We start from the raw sequence: 18,447 nt of genomic DNA, 5'->3' as shown, positions 1-18,447 counted from the left end.
AGATACTAATATAAGCCAAATCTGAAACCGTAGTATCACAACTTTCATTAGACATGCTTAAGTGTAAGATATGGTAAAGATATTTCTTGGACTGATATGTACAAAACTGGGTATCTCATCTGAAATAAGCCTATTGAAGCAGAACTGACCTCAGGCCCTTCTCTCTGTATAATGAGTACTATCTAGGTCTTCAGCTTTTCCTGTGAGCTGCGAGGCTCAAGCTTTTTCCAACTTGTAAAGGAAAACAAGGCATGTGGTTTTTTTGCAGCAGGAAAGGCAAACCTCTGTTTTTTCATTTCAACGTGGATACTGCCTATTCCAGTGGAATCCCTTTGCAGTCTCTATACCTGCCTCTTGTGAAGATGAGGTGGAAAGTTGGCAGCCTTTTTCCGGAGGGAGGGGCAGCTCTTATAGCTTTCTTGATAGATGTTATTGAGCTAGAGATCATGCCTTGTTAACTCTTGGACTAAGAGCCCTGAGATTTACTTTCTTTTTATTCTTGATTAAAATGTTACACAGCACTGCAGCTTTTGTTACTTCTGTTGAGGATATTTCAAGTACTTTCCTGGGCGTAAGCAGCGGGAAGCACAGCAGAAAAACAGGCATGGGAGTTGGAATGAATTTTAAGTGAGTTGAATACTGTGAAAAGTGATGGTCAGTTTAAATCCTGCTATGTGTCACGGTGCAGGAGAAGCTCTGTACAGTGCAAGAGAAGCTATGTACAGTGCTGTAGCAAGAATTCATTTAGTCAAGCCTTAATTTGTTTGCTGACCCTGGAGAAGTCACTGACTGTCATTTTTGTTGACAGTTGGTTTTTTTTGTGTTCTCCTGGGAACTGAACGAAGTCCACCATTTGATTCATTCAATAATTAAACAGCTTCAAAATACGACTTTAGGTCTTCTGCAATTTAGACCACGTTCAAACAAGAGCAAAGGTTTCTTGTAATGTCACAAAGGAAAATGTTGACACTGGTTCTTCTGCCCTCTCCCTTGTGGCTGCTCTCCTTAACTGAGCACCATATCTGATAACTACTTCTACGTTACCACTCCTATTGAAAGCAGTTTTGTTCTTCAGTGGTATTTGCTACAGATCTCTCAGCTTTGAAGTATTTTTCCCTTCTACCTCAGGCCTCACCATATTTAAATTAACGTATTCAACAATTCTTTGTGAGGTAGGAAGTATAACTTCATTTCTAATCAAGGAGTTTGAGTTAATACTAGAGCTAGGGGAAGTAACAATTGCATAGAATGTGTGATTTGTATGAGTGATTCTCATTCTAGTAGTTTGCTTTCTGCCTTCTCTTGAATAGTACTGGGGATGGAGATCCTTTGCAGACTCCTGTGTAGCATTTTCAAGTCTGGCACCTACTAGTATAGCTAGAACAGCTGTAAGACATGGCCACTGTTTCCTATGTGGCGATGGTTTTCATGACTCGCTACTATTTTTATTACTGCCTCCGTGCCATCTTTATGCAATGTGTGTCCTCTTAAAAGGTCTCCCTTTACACTCTGGATCTCCAGGCCTTTATTTTAGAATGACCTGTGGGGAACTGACGCAAAAACTAGGCACAATGTCAAGCTTGAATTCTGCATTAAACCCAGAAATAAGATGCAAATAACAGACTCATTTCATTGAATTAACCACTTGCAAGTGATAATGTGTGCATGCTTTCAAAGTATAGGGCTCTTCCTCTGAGTTTCTTTTACTGAGTTCTGAACTTGAAGTATTATTGAGAAGTTTTATGATTCAAAGAAAACATCAACTGTCTGCACACATGCTAATGGAACACAGCAAACTTAAGTAGTCTGAAATGATCTCACCTCTAAATACCTATCAAAGTATTTCAATAAAGAAGACTACTTGCTTTTCTCTCTTGCATGATAAAATTTTTATGAAGTCATCTGAAAGTTTATGGAAGAAAATTTTGCAGTGTATTGAAGAAACATGAGTTAATTGAAACAGATTGCATTAACAAACATAATATTTCAGAACTGCAGTAGAAGCATAAGAAACAAGTAAATAGCTGTTTCCTAAAGAAACACGTTTTGATTTGGTGACTCTTACCTCCAGCCATTCCAGGAAATCTGCTATCTCCTGTCCTATGTAGCGTGTATTCTGTACAGCTATGGGATAGTGCTGGTGAGCAAGAGTAAGCCAGTCTGCAATGATCACGTTAATTTGTTTGTGCTGAGACTTCAGAGCTGCTGCCATTTTCCAGATCCAACCTTCTAATATCCCATCTACCTGTTTTGTTCAATAAAAAAAAGTGGAATGAAAAAAAAAAACTTTAAGAGAAAACAGTTCCTGCCAAACATTCCCTGTGAAAAGCTCAAGGAAACAAAAACCAGAACATAAACAAGGAGGGTCAGTGCTGATCATTAGATTTGAGAGACCTCAGCATGTTTCATTTCTGAGAATCTTTGAATTTTTTTTTTGGGGAGGACAAAAAATTCATTAAGAGTCAATACAAGAACTATAAAATATTTTAGATCTTGTGATGTGAGCTCTATCAGTGAATTGATGTCCCTAAGTATTTTCATCCTGCCAGAGATGGTTCATATTATTGATTTAGTAGAACATCCTAATCTCTTCGGGACTTTTCACAGTATTTGAGAATCTCAAAGCTGCCCAACACTTCTGCATGTGAAATTAATGTGGAAGTTGACTTGAATCGCCACCGTCTCAGGTCTGTAATTTGTCTTTGAGGAGGGTATAGGTTTTGAAGAAATTCTTAATTGGGAGACGTGGCCGAAGTAGTTTATGACAATATTCCATCCATAGTCAACTCTGCTGTTATTTGGGTTAAGAGAGTTATACATATCAAGGATGTGGTTCAAGGTTTCTCTGATTGCGTGGTTGCAGATATGCCACAAAGATGCCTTTTACCATCTTCTCTGATTACACTGGTTTGATAAGAATCAAGTATCTGTTAAAACGACATGATTTCCTATCCTTCCTTTTATTTTCAGCTGAGAATCTGATCAGAATTCCCTCTAGCATAGTAGTGGTATGCATTTGAGTGAGGCTTTCTTGGTTGTGTGTGTTTGTTTTTAAGATTTTTTTTAACTGGAAACAGTTCAGTGATAGTTCATTGATGTTGAAGGCTTTATTTTCAGCTGAAAAAGCTTATAGAGAAGTTCTCCTTAAAGGTGTACTTGAAAGAGAGATGTAGGGAGATTGTGTGCATTGCTTTTCAATAACTCTGTAAGTATCTGGCAGTGAACATATCAGAGAAATGAAACTGGTATTCAGTCCTCCAGAGATATAGCCCCATTAGTTCAGCTACTTGTTCGAACTGTGCTGGCTTTAAACCAGGGGTGAATCTAGTCCCTGCAATGGGACTCCCATATGAAAAATTGCTTGTTGAGTGTTCCTTCAGAATCTCAATGGGGAATATACACTTTATTTCTAGCCATGATTGCTGCTAGGGAAATCCACCATCTTTCTAGTCCTATCCTTTCTTCTGAAGTTACTTTTGACACTAGCATAACGAGAAGGAAAGTATATCAAATTAGATGTAGCTTGAATTAGAAAATGTAAGTTCATACCGACCAGCCATGGACTATCATCACCAGAGGAAGAGAGGCATTGAAACTGCATTGGTCAAGAGTCTCCAACTGATTAAACAAAATCAGACAGCCTTCTTCAGTTCTGCCTGTATAGAGTCGAAATTTGGTTTCTAAGCTTTGCTGATCATTCTTTGTTGTAGTGTGCTGATTCTGTGATCCCAGGGCCTCTGAAATAAAATTCATAACAGTTATAATAGGATGTAATCTAAAATCTGAAGAAGTTATTAATGCAACACAATCAAAGACAAAGGAAACTAGTAAGATTGAAATTCTAGCTATATATAATTGCTGCCTAACTACAGTTGGGTCTAAGCTGCAAAGTTTGGGTCAAAAAAGGAATCTCTCTCAAAGCTGAGACAGTCTAGATGTGCACCTGAGTCCATCTGTTTGAGCAGAAAAATTATGTGGAAAACATTGGTCTGATTGTTACAGTGCTTTATTGAATATATAGATATTGTAAAAGCTAGGTACAGGTGTTGTAGCTTTATGTTATTGCATAGGCAAGTGCGTTCATAGGCTGTTAACTCTGCAGGGAAAGTTTTACTGATGTACATCTACTAGTATTTGCTGAGCAAGCATCATTACACTAAAACAAGCATTTAGTCAAGGTTATAACTCTGCTTAGAGATTTAGGTGACTCGTTAAACTATTAACTCGTTAAACTGATTCTCTAAAAAGCTAAGATGAAATGTTTCTATACTAGTATGTGTTTTTTTTAATATATAAAAAAAAATAGCTTGGTGTATATAGGACAGCATTTTCAGACTTGTCTATTAAGTACCTGGGGTAGTCCCATATGACTGGAGAAAGCAAAAATATCTATACTTAGGAAAAGTGGGTGCAGGGTGAACTAGCCAACTGTGGTTTCATCAACATTATGAATTTAGAAGGAAAAACGTAAGTATAGGGAAACTTCTGAAAAATGAAATAGAGTAAAACAGAAACTTGCAAAAAGCACATTGTGACAAACAGGCCTGGAACTGCTTTCTGGTAAGGTTCCAGATTATTTAATTTTATTTGTCTGGAAATAATCTGTATAATCATTAGTTAAGCTACAGAAAATGGGGATTAGTAATGGAGGGGAGCTAAGGGGGTGATGAACTAGATCAATGAGAGGCTACAGTTTTTTGGGTTAAAAAGAAAACTTTTAGAGTGGAGAGATTTCACTGATGGGATTCCTTGGGGACTGGTTTTGGGGCTAATCTTGTTTTACTGTTTTCACTAATAAAGCAGGCAGGAAAGGTACAAGACTGACAGAAGTTGGAAAGCATTTTACTAACATTGAGGAGACCAAAAAGTTAAACACTAAGAGCTAGTGACCTTGAGAATACAGCAGTAGAAATGGGTAGAAATCTCATACTACAAAGTGCAAGGTCATACAGTTGATAAGAATTTCTCTATAAATGGGGCTCATAAATGGGAAGTGACACAAGGGTGAAAAGACTTGGCTATAGTAATCAATAATAAAGCTGACTATGAGTCATCTCTGATTTGGCTGTGAGAAAGGAAAATATAATTCCAAGATGCATCAAGCAAGATGTTTTTGGTAGGAAAAGAGAACAATAACGCTGATGTATGAGACACTTATTACTCACATGCAGAATAGTATGCAAAGTTCTTGCTACTATGTTTGAGTGACACCAATTCAAGCTGCAAGAGCTGCTCAGCAGCACTGCTAAAGTGGACAGGGAAGAAGCTTTTGTTTTCATTAAACCTAAAAACCCGTAATACATCATGAAATCCTCTTGGAGGGGAAAAGGGAGTATTTTCTTTGCTAGGAAAGAAATTGAAATTATGTCTGTGGGAACTGAACTTACATTAGTTCAGTTTCCTTCTTGTGTTAAGGAACTTTTATCCATGAGAAATACAACTTGTTAAAGAAAGTACTAAAGTATTGCATTTTATTTTATCTTCTAAATCAGCACATTTATTAAGTATTAGTATTTTATACATCACAACTCTTATGTCTGTCCACATTTTCAGAAAACATCTTACACCATAATGTGTTCATGTCTATGTTGTGTTGGCAAATACATCCAAAGGTTGTGACATTGTTTTCTTGACAAGATTTTGACAATTTACAAGGTGCTTCTGATACATTTACAGATGAACTTTTATCCTTCAAGCGTATTTAGTGATGGGATTCTTCCGTGCTTATAAATTTGCTGTAGTGGAATCTTATAAACACAGCACAAACAATTCTAATGTGAAAGCATCCTGGGTTTCAGTCGGACTGTATTTTTGTCGCATCTCAGGGATTCTTGTTACAAACTTTATTCAGTATTGTATTTTCTTATAATTAAAAGCATGACACAAACAGCATATTTATTTGGTTAAGTCAATGCCAGTCCCCCCATCCTGGCAATAAAGTTCCCAAACTGCATTACAGTGGATGTGCACTGTTTTCCTTCTGTCACTAATTATTGTAAATTCCAAGTAACTCCAGGCAATGTTATGTTTCCTATCTAGGAAATGTTATGGTAGGAGAAAGCTGTTTGGCTATTTACAAAAGCTGGAATTTAAAACGCTTCAAAGTTGGTGAAGGTTTGGTATCAAAGTTCTTACCTTCAGTAATATGGTGTTTCATGTTTTTCTTTAATGGCACTTGTGACTGTGATAGCTAGTTAGGCCTGAGCCTGACCATTTCTGTGTTGCATTTCTGTGTACTCAAGGGTTTCTGCTGTGCTTTGAGGGGTGGTTTTGTTTGTTTGTTGTTTTGTTTTGTGTTTTGTTTTGTTTTTTCTGGGAGGGGACTCTATTTCTGAAGAGAGTAATACCAGAAGAAGGTAAAGATCTAGGACAGAATCTTAACTTCAGGCTTAAACAGGATTTGGTGAGTAGTCTGTACGCAAAGATAAGAACTGTATTCTATTTTTAGTGCAAAAAGACAAACAAAAAATTATGCAACTTATGCCTGTTCCATTGTACACATCCTTTCTGTTTTATATTTCATTTTCTTTTTACTTCCTTAGTGCTTGTTACAATGCAAAGGCACTTTGTCACTCTCCATATTGTTTGCGCCTACCACAGAAAACATGACTAATAAATAGCTGTTTTCTTTTTACGTCCACTGTGATAGTACTTATGGTGCTTTAATGGGTGAGCTTTCGGCTTGCCAGCAAGTCTGAGAAGAGGGAATTTATAATCCAGTTTGAACTTATTCATGGCTGTCAAAAATGAAAGGTTCCAATAGAATCTGTTGTGTTATTAGACAAAGAACTGCTTCAAGCCATTAATCCATGTAATGACTTGGAGAAGGAAATAGTTTCTGAAGAGTTTGTCTCCCAAAAGAGAGACTAACTAAAAATTTCATACCAGTGACTCAGTGACATGATCAAAGGGAACTGCAAAGTTTCGTAGGTAATGTTTACAAAAACTGCAAAATGAAACTACTAAAAACAGTTTTCCATGCTAGCTAGAGCTGAAAATACCAAGAACTTCTGGAACATAGATTATATGGACACTTTAGAGTTTCACCCTGGAAAAATAACTCCTACTCAAGTGAAGGAGTTGCTGAATTAACTGCCTCATTCTTTGAAGAGATCCTATTCTAACACGAATCCTTTTGGGAAGGGCAATGCAACGGGGCCATCCATAGGCTGTCGTAAATTAGCTTCATGCAGAGCAACATGCTAGTCACAAGCAAGAAAAATTGTCACGACTTCTTGCTACTGTGGAGGAGATTTAACCTTTTACCTTTTCTTACTTTGTGTTAATGATGTCAGTGGGGTGTAGCTGGAGTGTAACTGAAGTCTAGCTTTCTAGATATGACTTAAGTATAACATAGCAAAGTTTCTCATAAACATTTTTGGTCAGTGTTGGCAGACGAACCAAAACATTTCTACATTTGACCTGAGATAATTGTATTTTCTTGCTAAAAAGTAAAACCAAAAGAATGAAAGAATGATTCCAAATTGAACAAAATAAAACATTTTTGTCAACTGGAATGGAAACAAAGGAAATGAAGACTTACGTTCCTGGTAGTAGCTCTAGTAGCTAACTGAATGCTATGCAGAGTTGGGATGTGCGAGATATAGTTTGGTTACCGTTTCCCACTATTAGCATTTAATTCTGATTCCCATTGTTAGCGTTTACTGCTTTAAGTCATGTGTGTCCTGCTTCTAATAAAGCTAACTCCAAGCTAAGATGAAGGGAGCATGTGAAGAATTATGAGAAAGCTAATAAAGAAATCATCTATTCTATGTGTCTGGAAATGTATAATTTTCTGAAAAAGGAGTAATGAAAATAGTGATGATAATTCCATACGGAATAAACTTAGATGATTTGAACCAACTCTTCTGGATTAACCTGCTTCTACAGGTAAACAGGAGATTGACTTGGATTTAATGGCCTCAGCCATTTGTGTTCTCATCTTTTTTCCTAGCTGTGAAATTTTTGGTGACTCTTCTCAGATTTACAGATGTGATAGCAATGTTTTAAGGTTTGTGAATGAAAACTTCTTTACTGGAAACTAGACAGGGATCTGGACGCTCACTGACCAGGATTTGAAACCATGAACTATTGTATGCCTTTCTGGGGAGAGATCCCAAATCTAAATATATTCCTTTATATGTCATCTCTTAGTGAGGGTGAAAATACCACAAAATTATCTGCTGCTCACCACAACATTTGCCTAAAGATTTATCAGGAGTAAGGAGGACAAAATATGTCTATGGTTCTAGAACCATATCATATTAAGAACAAAACTGTAATATTTGCTAAGTCATACGTTTCAAAGTCATCCTACAGTACAGCACAAAAAGTTTAATCAAGATTGTTATTCCCTATTAAGGAAGCTAGTTTTTCTGGTCGAGAAAAATAATGTTCAGCAATTTTTTTCCTGTCATGGAGCCCTACAGGCAGAGTTTCTATATAAAGTCTTCCTGAAGAGGGTTGAAGATGTTTCAAGGCACTCACTTAATCCATAGGTAATTGAAACATTAAATAAACCTCAATGGAAGCTGAGTTTTGGGCTTCCATGTATATTAAGAATACATTAAAAAAAAAAAGTATATGTGTGTGCGTGCACACACCTGTATACAGAAATTTCCTTTTTTTTTTTTGAATTGCTTTCTGAGCCTTACTGCAGCCTCCTTTCATGTTCATGAGTGGATTTATTTGAACATTAGTAAATCTCCAGTCACCTTTTGGATGACTTGCTGCTTTTTGCATACATGAAAATACGTTTTTAAAAGAGTGCTTACATATTATCATGTTATTTCAGTGTGACTAGTTTTCAACATGTTTGAAAAACAAGCCACAAAACTGCTGAGTTCCCCAGAATTAAGGAATTCTGTTGTAAAAATGAGCAAAGACAGTGACACAATAACTTTTTGGTCCATGGGAGGTGGAATATATCACAGAATCCATCATATCCAATAGATATTTTGTTCTATCAATTGGAAGAAGAGCTAATGATATGGAAGCTAGCATTTGTTTGCATTTATAATACTAATTTCCAACAGTATTGTAAAGCAGAGTGACTATTCCTTGTTTTCTTTAATAATTGAGGTACTTGTGTTTAACCTGATTTTTGTTGTTTTTATCTAAGTTTTTGGATATTGCTGACTAACTGCTGAAAATTCCATCTCATGTAGTTTCCAGGTGAGAACTTTAAAACATGGTGTGGGTTTTTGGGGAGATCGAGGGTTTTTTGCTTGCTCTGGAGTCCCAGGCAGTCAAAACGAAGGTCTGTTGCTATTTGGTATATTATCATTGTGCTTAACAGTTTTCGTGTTCTCATCTAGTTCTTTTATATCTTTACTCTCCCAAACTTGCTCACCTTGCCAAATGAAAAGGTGGTATCACTCCCAAAAAAGTGAATGAAAATATAGCAAGCAAGAAGGAAAAATCTTGAAGCAATTGGATTAAAAATTAAGAGGTCTGTTTAGAAATATATTTGTTGGAAAAGGCTTCCCTTTTTGTTGACATTTAAAGGAATAATGAGTAAGTGATGCTTTTCTCAGCATCAGATGCTCTATCTGAAAAGTGTCATAGTTTTCTGAGCTGTCATTTCTTGCTGCTCCTGTCTTGCATGCATGCATACCAAAGAGAAGTCCAGATACTCGTCATAAAATAAGTGTAGTTTGTAACTGAACAGCCGTAAAAGCAAATGAGAGACTATTGTTAACCCTTTACTGGAACAAATCCATGAAGAAAAAAGCCCGTAAAACTATCTCAATCATATTGGCTGTCTTTCCTTTGAGAAGTATGTATTTCACGGCTTTCCGATAAAGATAATGCTACTAGTAGGTGGCATTAGTGACTCTTGGGACTGGATGAAAGATGAGTTTAGAAAGAGGCTAATACTAGAAAACTTTGCAGCTGACACCCATATTTTCATTCAAGAGGCAATGACACTGGCAGTGGAAGGTGTGCATATGTATGAGTGGCTGTTCAAAAATTTGCTCCTTAATTAGCAGGGATGAATCTATCTGTTGTGATTTTTACCTTTGCAGTTTTTTTTTTTTTTTTTACCTTTAGAGCACAGAGGATATGTATTTTTATTTTGAAAAGCAGACCCATCCAACGTCTACCAAAAGTAAAACTTCTAATTCTTTACTAAAACAACTTTAAGCTTGGGAAATCTCCTTTTTCTGGTGTCTAAATACAGCTGATCTTTCATGAGCTCACCCTTCTGCACAGTTATTATCAAACACTGCTAACATCCTTTGAAGTGCTGTGGAAGACAGTGGTCTGAGGTCAACCATAAAAACTCATCCTGCAGTTTAACAAAGTGAAGGTGGCTCTGTTCCACTCTCCCTGGACCTCCGGGGTCTGTATTTGCTTGGCCTATTTGCAGAAGAGTAAGCCACTGAGAAACTTGTTTGCAGATGTGATTAGTAACCATAGTGTTAGAACTGTCAGCAGGGATACATATCACTTTCATTGTCTTGTTACTCCTATACAGAATTAATTTCTGATAGGCAGGATAAGGGAGAAAGCAGAAAATACAATATCTGGTTCTCTAGTAGCAGAACTATGATTTAAAAAGTGTTATTAACATGTTAGTAAGGAGTTTGTACTTAGGTGAGCCCTCCCTCCCCCGCCTTTTGTATTTTTTTCTGGTTAGAATGCTTTCCAAAGCAATCTGAAAAAATACCCAGTACTGAATTCACTGCTGATACAAAAGCTGTAAATAATAATCAAGGTATTCAGCATTAATCTTTATTTAGTATAATTTGTTTGCTTGGTGGTCTAGAACATAAGAGTGCAAGCTATCCTCAGTAATTGCTTATATCAGAATAATTGATGACATACCCTTATCAGTTCATTTTAAATTTTCTACTTATGTACCTACTGTTGCTGTTTATTTGAAATTGTCTCTCTTGAAAGCATTTGGGTTGATGGTAGAGACATACACAAACAGTCTCAATTTCTCAGGGTACCTTAAATAACAGTATTTCAGGACTTGGAGAATAAAATTAGAGCATCAAAGCAAAAGCCTTGCAAAAAGATCTTGGAAAAAATGACTAAGCATAGATTAAATACTATCATATTTTGGTTTCCTCTTGCTGTTGTGTGCCTCAGCTCTTCAGGCGTCCCTCTCTTACATAAGTCACTCAATCAAATAATGCTTTTATATTTAATGGTCTCAAAAGAAGGAGAAAGTAAATGCAGTAACCAAAATAAAAAGATCAGATCTTCCTATTGCTTTCCTCTAAGTGCTCTGTTTATTATTTACATGTCTTAAAGTATGCTGTGTTTTCCCTTCTCCTGCTAAATCCGTGTTTCTCTCATTGGTGATGAACACTGGATTGCCTCAAAACTATCTGAAGAAACACCTATTTTTTGGTTCTTCTGCCTTGCTCTTTTAATCTTTCTCTTCGCTGTAAAACTCCTTTTTGCTATGTGAAACTTCAAAACTTATCTTCCGTGTTTTTTTAAACCCGCAATCAAACATGGAAGTGATGGTTAGAGCAGAAAGCAAACAATGAAGCAAATCCAAGCCCCAAAATTTTAAGTATTCCTTTCATTATTTTATATCAGGTGAAAACTCCATGGGAGAATGCTGATTCTCAAAAGCTTGAAATCTCTTTTCTAGTCCAGTTAAGAAAGGTAAAAAAAACTTTGCATTCTTTTCTGTTCTTCATTGTCAACTAATTAAAAAACACTAGTTCTCCATTAAAAATGTCAGTTTAGGTACAATAATCAATAAACTTGTGAGACAATTGTTACTGCAAAGAGCAGGAAAGCTAGGACACAGAAGCCTCAGCAGTGCCTCTTTGTTTTGACCTCAACTCCTGTGTTCTATGCTGACGCCCTGTGCAGAAGAATACATTGAAATCCCTTTCTCTAGAAAGGTACAGGAGGATGCACCAACCACACAACTATTAAACTGTTAGCATTATTTATGAGATAACAAATATGCTGTCATCCTAGTCTCCTCATCTGAAAACACAGTTCTAAATATGAGAGTTTAAGTGCTACCTGTGCAATGCATAATTGCTAGATGGAAATCAGTACCTCAAGGGTTTCATCAAACCTAATCTGAATTTTATGAACAAAAATACTGGGAACTCATTAGAATATTAGTCCTTCCAAGAACTCTTTGGACTAGCACATAATATGGGTCTGAAATTGTTACTACACGGTAATGTTAACAAATAAGTAATTCTCTCCTCTATCTTTTACCTAACCAAAACTTTCACAGAACCTCCCTCCCACCCCACATGCACACGCTTTGAAATCAAGTAAGATTTAAAGTGGGTAAATATTGGGTAAAAAATGTGTAGTGTTTTTTCAGTTATAAACTTCATGGTTACTTTGACTGTGACCCTCTCTATTTTCTGCAGACTTTCATTCCAGTACTAGTTTTTTCTCCCTTCATGGAATTGCTTGTTTGCAAATATATGCATGACTAAATTTTTTGGCCAAGGTTTCTGCCAAAGTATTCAGATGCCTGATTTGGAGCTGGCATTTCCTTTTTTCTTCATTTTAAAAGCAAAAAGAAGAAACAGGCACAAGCTGATTGGATGAAATATTTTTGTTCATACAGTGTTTATCACATAGAGAGAAGGGAGCAAATGAATGAAGACATATGTTGAAGCTTACGTAGATTAGGGCTCTTCAGCCAGAAGAAGAGACAACTGAAAGAGCAATATGATATAGAGATCAAGAAAATCTTAAATGGCATGGAGAAGATATAGAGGGGGTTCAGTTGTTCATGTCTCTTGCAGTACAAGATGTAGGGTCATCAAAAGAAGTTAGCAAAAGAAGATGAAGTGATTTTTCCTACAACATGTAGGTACTCTGTGGAATTCTTTACCAGGTGTGATATGGGTTTTAAGCTTTTATATCAGGTTAATTGCAGACTGGAATTGTCAGCGTATGAGAAATCCAGTGAAGATTACAAAATACATGTACCTTTTACTTAGGAAATCCTTAAGCTGCAAATGGTTCATGATTGGGGGAGTACTTGGAAGAGCTATATATGTATGTATATGTATGCATGTGTATGTACATGCACACACACACACATATGTAACTTTCCCCTGCTCTGTAAGCATCTGCTTTTGGCCACTTCTGCAGGTGACTGTAGTAGGTGGACTTCTGGTCTCATCCACTGTAGCTGTTCTTATGTTTGAGCTGCCTGACATTACCTTTGACTGATTTTGGTCACAGAAACAGATTTTGAAACAGAAACAATCTGTGGAAAACAACAGGTCTTGAAAAATATCTCAATTTGAAACTTCTTTACATTCAAATTCCAGTGTTAGTATTTGTTGTTATTCAAAACGATTATCTAGAAATATTTGTTCATTTTTGGCAATTAAAAATTAAACTTGAAATCAAAATTGATTAACAGTACATTTTGACTAGTTCACTTTTAGATGTTTTGAGCTTTGATTTGCAGTTTTGTTCCTGGTGAGATTTTGGCTTTTCACCCAATTTACATGGTAAAACATTCCTAGGATATGAAAATGTTTTCCTATTCTGCTCCAATAAAAAGTCTGCTCAGGACAGGAATTAAATAGGAAATATAGATCAAAGGTTCAAACTGTACCTTAATCTTGCTATACCTTCATGAGTCAGAATGTTACATTTTCTTCAATTTTATTTCTAAGGAACCCAGAGGAAATCTCTATTGCTTATATGCATATCCCTTGGGATCATTTCACTTAAATTGACACTATTATGACAAGGGAAAAATTAAAAAAAAAAAAAGTTTTGCAAACTGAAGTTGTGTTTTAGGAGAGATTGCCTTTTTAGCTGTGTGATCTGGCAGTGAAGTCACTTGCCTGGTGCCAGCTTGCTATGGAGATAGCAAGATATCAGAAATCCAGCATGACTTCTGGATCACAATATTGATTAGAAAGAGAAATGAAATATTTACAGCAAAAAGGTGTAATTGAAACTCAGAAAACAATTATGAGGAAGAGTAGATGGAAATATTAGAATCACTAGACTATTAGCAAAGTAAGACACTGCTGAATGAAACTCCCCTGTTGGGCAGTGGGCTGCCCTCCAGCCTAGTCTGCGGGCCGATAGCTGCTTTCCATGTAAGGTGAAAGGCTGCATGGGGGAGCGCTCTACAGAGCGGAGCTGGTAGGTGGTGAGTGCAGCCAGTGTCGGCTCAGACACAGCCAGCCTTATCTGCACAGGGAAACTGGTGAACTGTAGGTTTACTTATGAATTTTTGGTACTAGCTACTCTCACAAACTCCTCATGTAAATATTTATGCTTGGCATCCTTCAAATATTCAGAGAAAGACAAACCTCTGTCTCAGAGGTCACAAAAAGGGAGAGGGAAATAAAGAAGTCAGTGGTGTGTGGAAGATGGTTGTGTTGCAGCAGTAAGGAAAAAAAGAAGGAATTTGCCCGAGTGTTAGCCTTCAGCCTGAAAGTAACAATTAGAGGGGTGCCATAGCTTTCCAACCCCAGCCAGCCCAGTGGTAAAGTGGGGGAATCTGCCCAGCTTGAGTATAATTGAATCCTAGTCTACTTAAGTGGCTTTTGTTCAGTTCAGGGAATAGAACTAATTAAGCATCCAATGTCTCAGTCTAAGATTGGTGACTTGGCATCTGATCCTGTAACATTCTTGGACTTCCAGGAAAGCTGTGTTTTAAAAGAAATCCTCCTCTCCCTCCCTCCCTTCTTGTTTCCTCCTGTTGTCTTGCCTCTCAGAGATGACCCTGTTTCTTCTTCTTTTTTTTTCATTATGCTGTTTGTATTTTTTATAGAGTTGTTTTGTTTTTACTGTTTTTGTCTGAAAGCTTCAGTAAAGCTAAAATAGCTGAGGGGAAATCCTGTTTGCAGCACAAAGGAACTGTGGGCTTTGAGAATCACTAGGTATGTTCATCTAAGCAAGAGTTTGATGTCACTGATACAGTATCAAAAGGCTTGCATCATTTACATTGTATCCTGAATTTCTCCAAACGCATCATCTACAGTGAATGCCTAGTAAATAGTTATTTCTTCTAAAATGTCTGCAGTGCATACTGCTTACAAAACTACTTTCATGCAATTATGTCTAGAAACATGTCTAACCAAACACTGACTTGGAGAAAATTCTGGACCCTTTAAGATGAAGGAAAAAGTTCTTCTTAGCTATTTACTGTTGACCCATTTTTAAGTAGATTCTGCATACCAAACCTGTTATTAGGGTTTTCAACTTATGAATGCATTAGTCCTGGTTATAACAATTGTTATCACTTGTGCATTAATTAAAAAAAAAAATCTCTAATCATTTTGCTAGGAGTGATCACGTAGTGGTGTCCTATACAGAATTTTTGGAATAAGTTTGAGGTAAGGCTTTATCAGCATGAGCAACGCTATTATGGAGCTCTGCAGGCCATGCCAGAAGTGCATTATGAAAAGTTTTATGGAAGATATATATGTTGTGGGATACTTAACAATCTGTGCCTTGTACAGTACAAAAAAACATTAAAATATTAACAGTGTACAAAACATTTGGATTTTTATCCCCTTTACCAATACAACCAGACACCTTTGCACATGATGATTCTAATAATAGAGACAAGATACATAAAATGATCTGAAATATATTTTAAAAGTCATGATGCTAAGTTCCAGTAAGAGGGGTCATCAGTTGATTTGTGTCCTGCTCAAAGGCTTAAATCTGAGTTTCAAAAGGTATAAAGCTGCCTCTCTGTAGCACTGCAGGGGCATGCAATCTTGGAATTTTAACCTGTTACTATGTAAACAGTGAGAATTGTTTCTGGGCCATTTGTTTTGCAGGGGAGAAATCCCAAATTTGGGATGCAGTGAGAAAGAAACACTTGTTTTGTTTCCTGATGACTTCAAAATTGGCAAGTTTTGAAGCTGATCTGATTCCAAAGAGTAAATGTGGATTGGAGGGCAGTCATGAAGTAACTAACCATATCAGTGAAGAATATCATTTGATTCATAACTATGCATATATGAAATTTATTGTATAATTATCTTATCCAGTGTTGTGTAAAGTGCATATGTGTGTGTATATATACAAATATAGTGTGCATATATATATATATATAAATGTACACATATGTTAAATGCTATGTATACATATCGTTATGTTTATACGCACTTGATGAAATGTATCATGTTTTTTCCTCAAAGCTGCAACATTTAATATGACTGAAGTATTACTTTGGGCTGTGGTATTGAAAGGTTCAGGTGTTTAATATTTAGAGAGCATGTGCATAAAATGTCCATGAATGTTTTTAAATTTTCATTGTGCCTCTATGCATTGTTGGACAATTCTTAGAGGCCCTGAGGATGGTACTTAATGCAGGTGAAGGACATGCTAACAGAACAGTTGCAGTAGTTTTAGATAACCCTTAAAATTCTTGTACCTGCAGAGTAATTACGCTAGTTTCTTTCTGAATCTTTCTCATCCTATAAGCAGTGATGATTTGTGCTACTAAAGGATGTTTATCCAGTATTTGTAGCAAAGGAATCTAATTATTGGGAGTCATGTAATCTTCCCATGATTATCTCCCATTTGAGGGGAAGAAGAGGTGAAGAGAAGCTTCCTATTGCTGTTTCCAGGAGATGTGTGGTTTTCTCTTTGCTGTGACCTAATGTCTATATCTATAAATCATTTTACTGTTTCAGAGAGGCATTGCTTACATGAACAGTGTGTGTGTTAATGTAAGTGTGGCTCTGGAGACACGAGTTAATGCATGCCCCTCTTAAAGCCTGACATCCTTCAACACAGCACTGAAGTAGGAAGCAAGGAAAAAAAAATGCCTTAATACAGGGGCATCTTTAACACCTGGTACAAAAGAGCAGTGTGAGCTGTACTTTGTATAGCCTTGCCAGTTCATGCCCCTTAGCACTGTAGTGAGTTTGATCTCTGGATCAAAGGAAAATGCTGGCTTCATGGGGAACACAAAAAGCAAGAAAGAAACCAGCTTTACCTGTGTGTGTGTGGGGGGGTGGGGGGGGCAGTTTAAGCATGTCTAGACAGATAAAAATGGATTGGTGGCCAAGCAGTGACTAAAATCGTAGACCCTTTGTGTGTATCCATCACAGAAAGGCAGGCTATTCCTTTGGACGTGACTTCAGGAAATGATTTATATTGGTCAACTACCTTTCATTTTAATGGCTGTTGCAAGTGCTCAGCACCTTATAGGATTGGGCCATTTGTTTTCTTTGGATTTCTGTGTGTCTTGATAAGCTTATTCTCCAATTCTTTTGTCTACTTCTTCTGCTTTCCTCCTCCCCTACTGCCTCCCTGAACTAGATTATTTTAAATGCTGTCTTCTCATGTAAAACTTTGTTTAAGGTAAAGTAAGAACTGGTAAGAAGATGAGTATTCCTGAAAATTCTGCTATCAGAATTTATGCTGCCTATATTTCTTTTCCCAGTTTTACAGGTCATTCTAAAAGCTATTGACCAAAAGCAGCTGGGAGGAATGAGAAAATCCAGATTTAAACTGTGGCATAAAAATGTATGAGTTCAAAGCTTTATTCTTCAGAGTATAAGTCAACCACTAATTTCCTGAAGAGGAGGAATCTTCCCTTATGTGCAAGTAATCCAGTAGTTACCTGCTAAGCTCTTCCTTAACTTTTTTTGAACTGATACTGATTTCTCTCAGACCAGATGCCTCTCTAGTTTGATCTGTTTTGCCATTTCCAGTAGTCTTGAATGCTTGGGCTTTCACAGTAGTATGTCAAACTGAAGGAAACTGTAAAATTCACTTTCAGTTGGAATATTTTTACGTAAATATTTTTTCTACATCATTTGTAGAATTACCTGAACCAAACTGGGAAGAATGAATTTGCTTTCCCTATTTTGAAAACATAGAAATTCATGAACAAAGTCACTACATTCCAAAAGTTAATTATAGCACAATTACTATGTATTTTTTTTCTTAGGATATCTGAAAGCATCTACAAAATTTTCAGATAACATATCTTAATTATAGATTGCTAAAATCTATTGCTAAAAAACTGGCAAAATGAATGAACATTTGAACTGCAAGTCTAATTTGAAAACTTGTCATGGAAAAGCTCTCTATCCAAAAAGTGTCTCCCAGTTTGCTCGAAGAAGGAGTTGTCAGCAGAACAAACAGAAAGCCAGGGACAGACAGAAAGAGGGTGGTGGAGGGTCAAACAGCACAATGCTTACGTTGGCCACGATGACTTTGGTCTGTGTACAGAGGGTTTCAGTGTCTTAGTAAGTCAGTCAAGTACTTCCTGTGAACAACAGATTCCCAGTAATAAACAATATACTTTGAGCAAAAATGCTAGTTTTTTCCCCATGATGTCTTCCTGCTCAGGGTGGAGTTTTATAACCAGTTTCCGTATTGGGAGTGCAAACTGCCTGAATTCATCAGCTGCTGTTGCTTATTCTCTCTTCCTTCCAGCTTCAGAAAAGTACAAATGTGAGGAAAAAAATGCTTCCCTTGAGATTCTTTGATCTTTGC

At 36.7% G+C, this 18,447-nt stretch overlaps 1 protein-coding gene across 2 annotated transcripts in view; it reads right to left on the bottom strand.

The window, feature by feature from the left end:
• The window catches only part of LIPC (lipase C, hepatic type), a 62,380-nt gene that overhangs the window by 13,695 nt on the left and 30,238 nt on the right, over nt 1-18,447 (bottom strand). For both annotated transcript variants that reach the window (XM_068959116.1, XM_009681454.2), the window contains 2 exons: nt 3,550-3,737; nt 2,066-2,245 (listed from right to left, as the gene is read on the bottom strand). In XM_068959116.1, coding sequence (XP_068815217.1) covers nt 2,066-2,245; nt 3,550-3,737 — 368 coding nt within the window. The remainder of the gene's footprint in view (nt 1-2,065; nt 2,246-3,549; nt 3,738-18,447) is intronic.

The sequence above is a fragment of the Struthio camelus genome, chromosome 12 (genome assembly GCF_040807025.1).
Source record: "Struthio camelus isolate bStrCam1 chromosome 12, bStrCam1.hap1, whole genome shotgun sequence".
NCBI lineage: Eukaryota > Metazoa > Chordata > Aves > Struthioniformes > Struthionidae > Struthio > Struthio camelus.
Note: the sequence above shows the minus strand (reverse complement) of the source record. Positions and strands in the feature narration are given on the sequence as shown.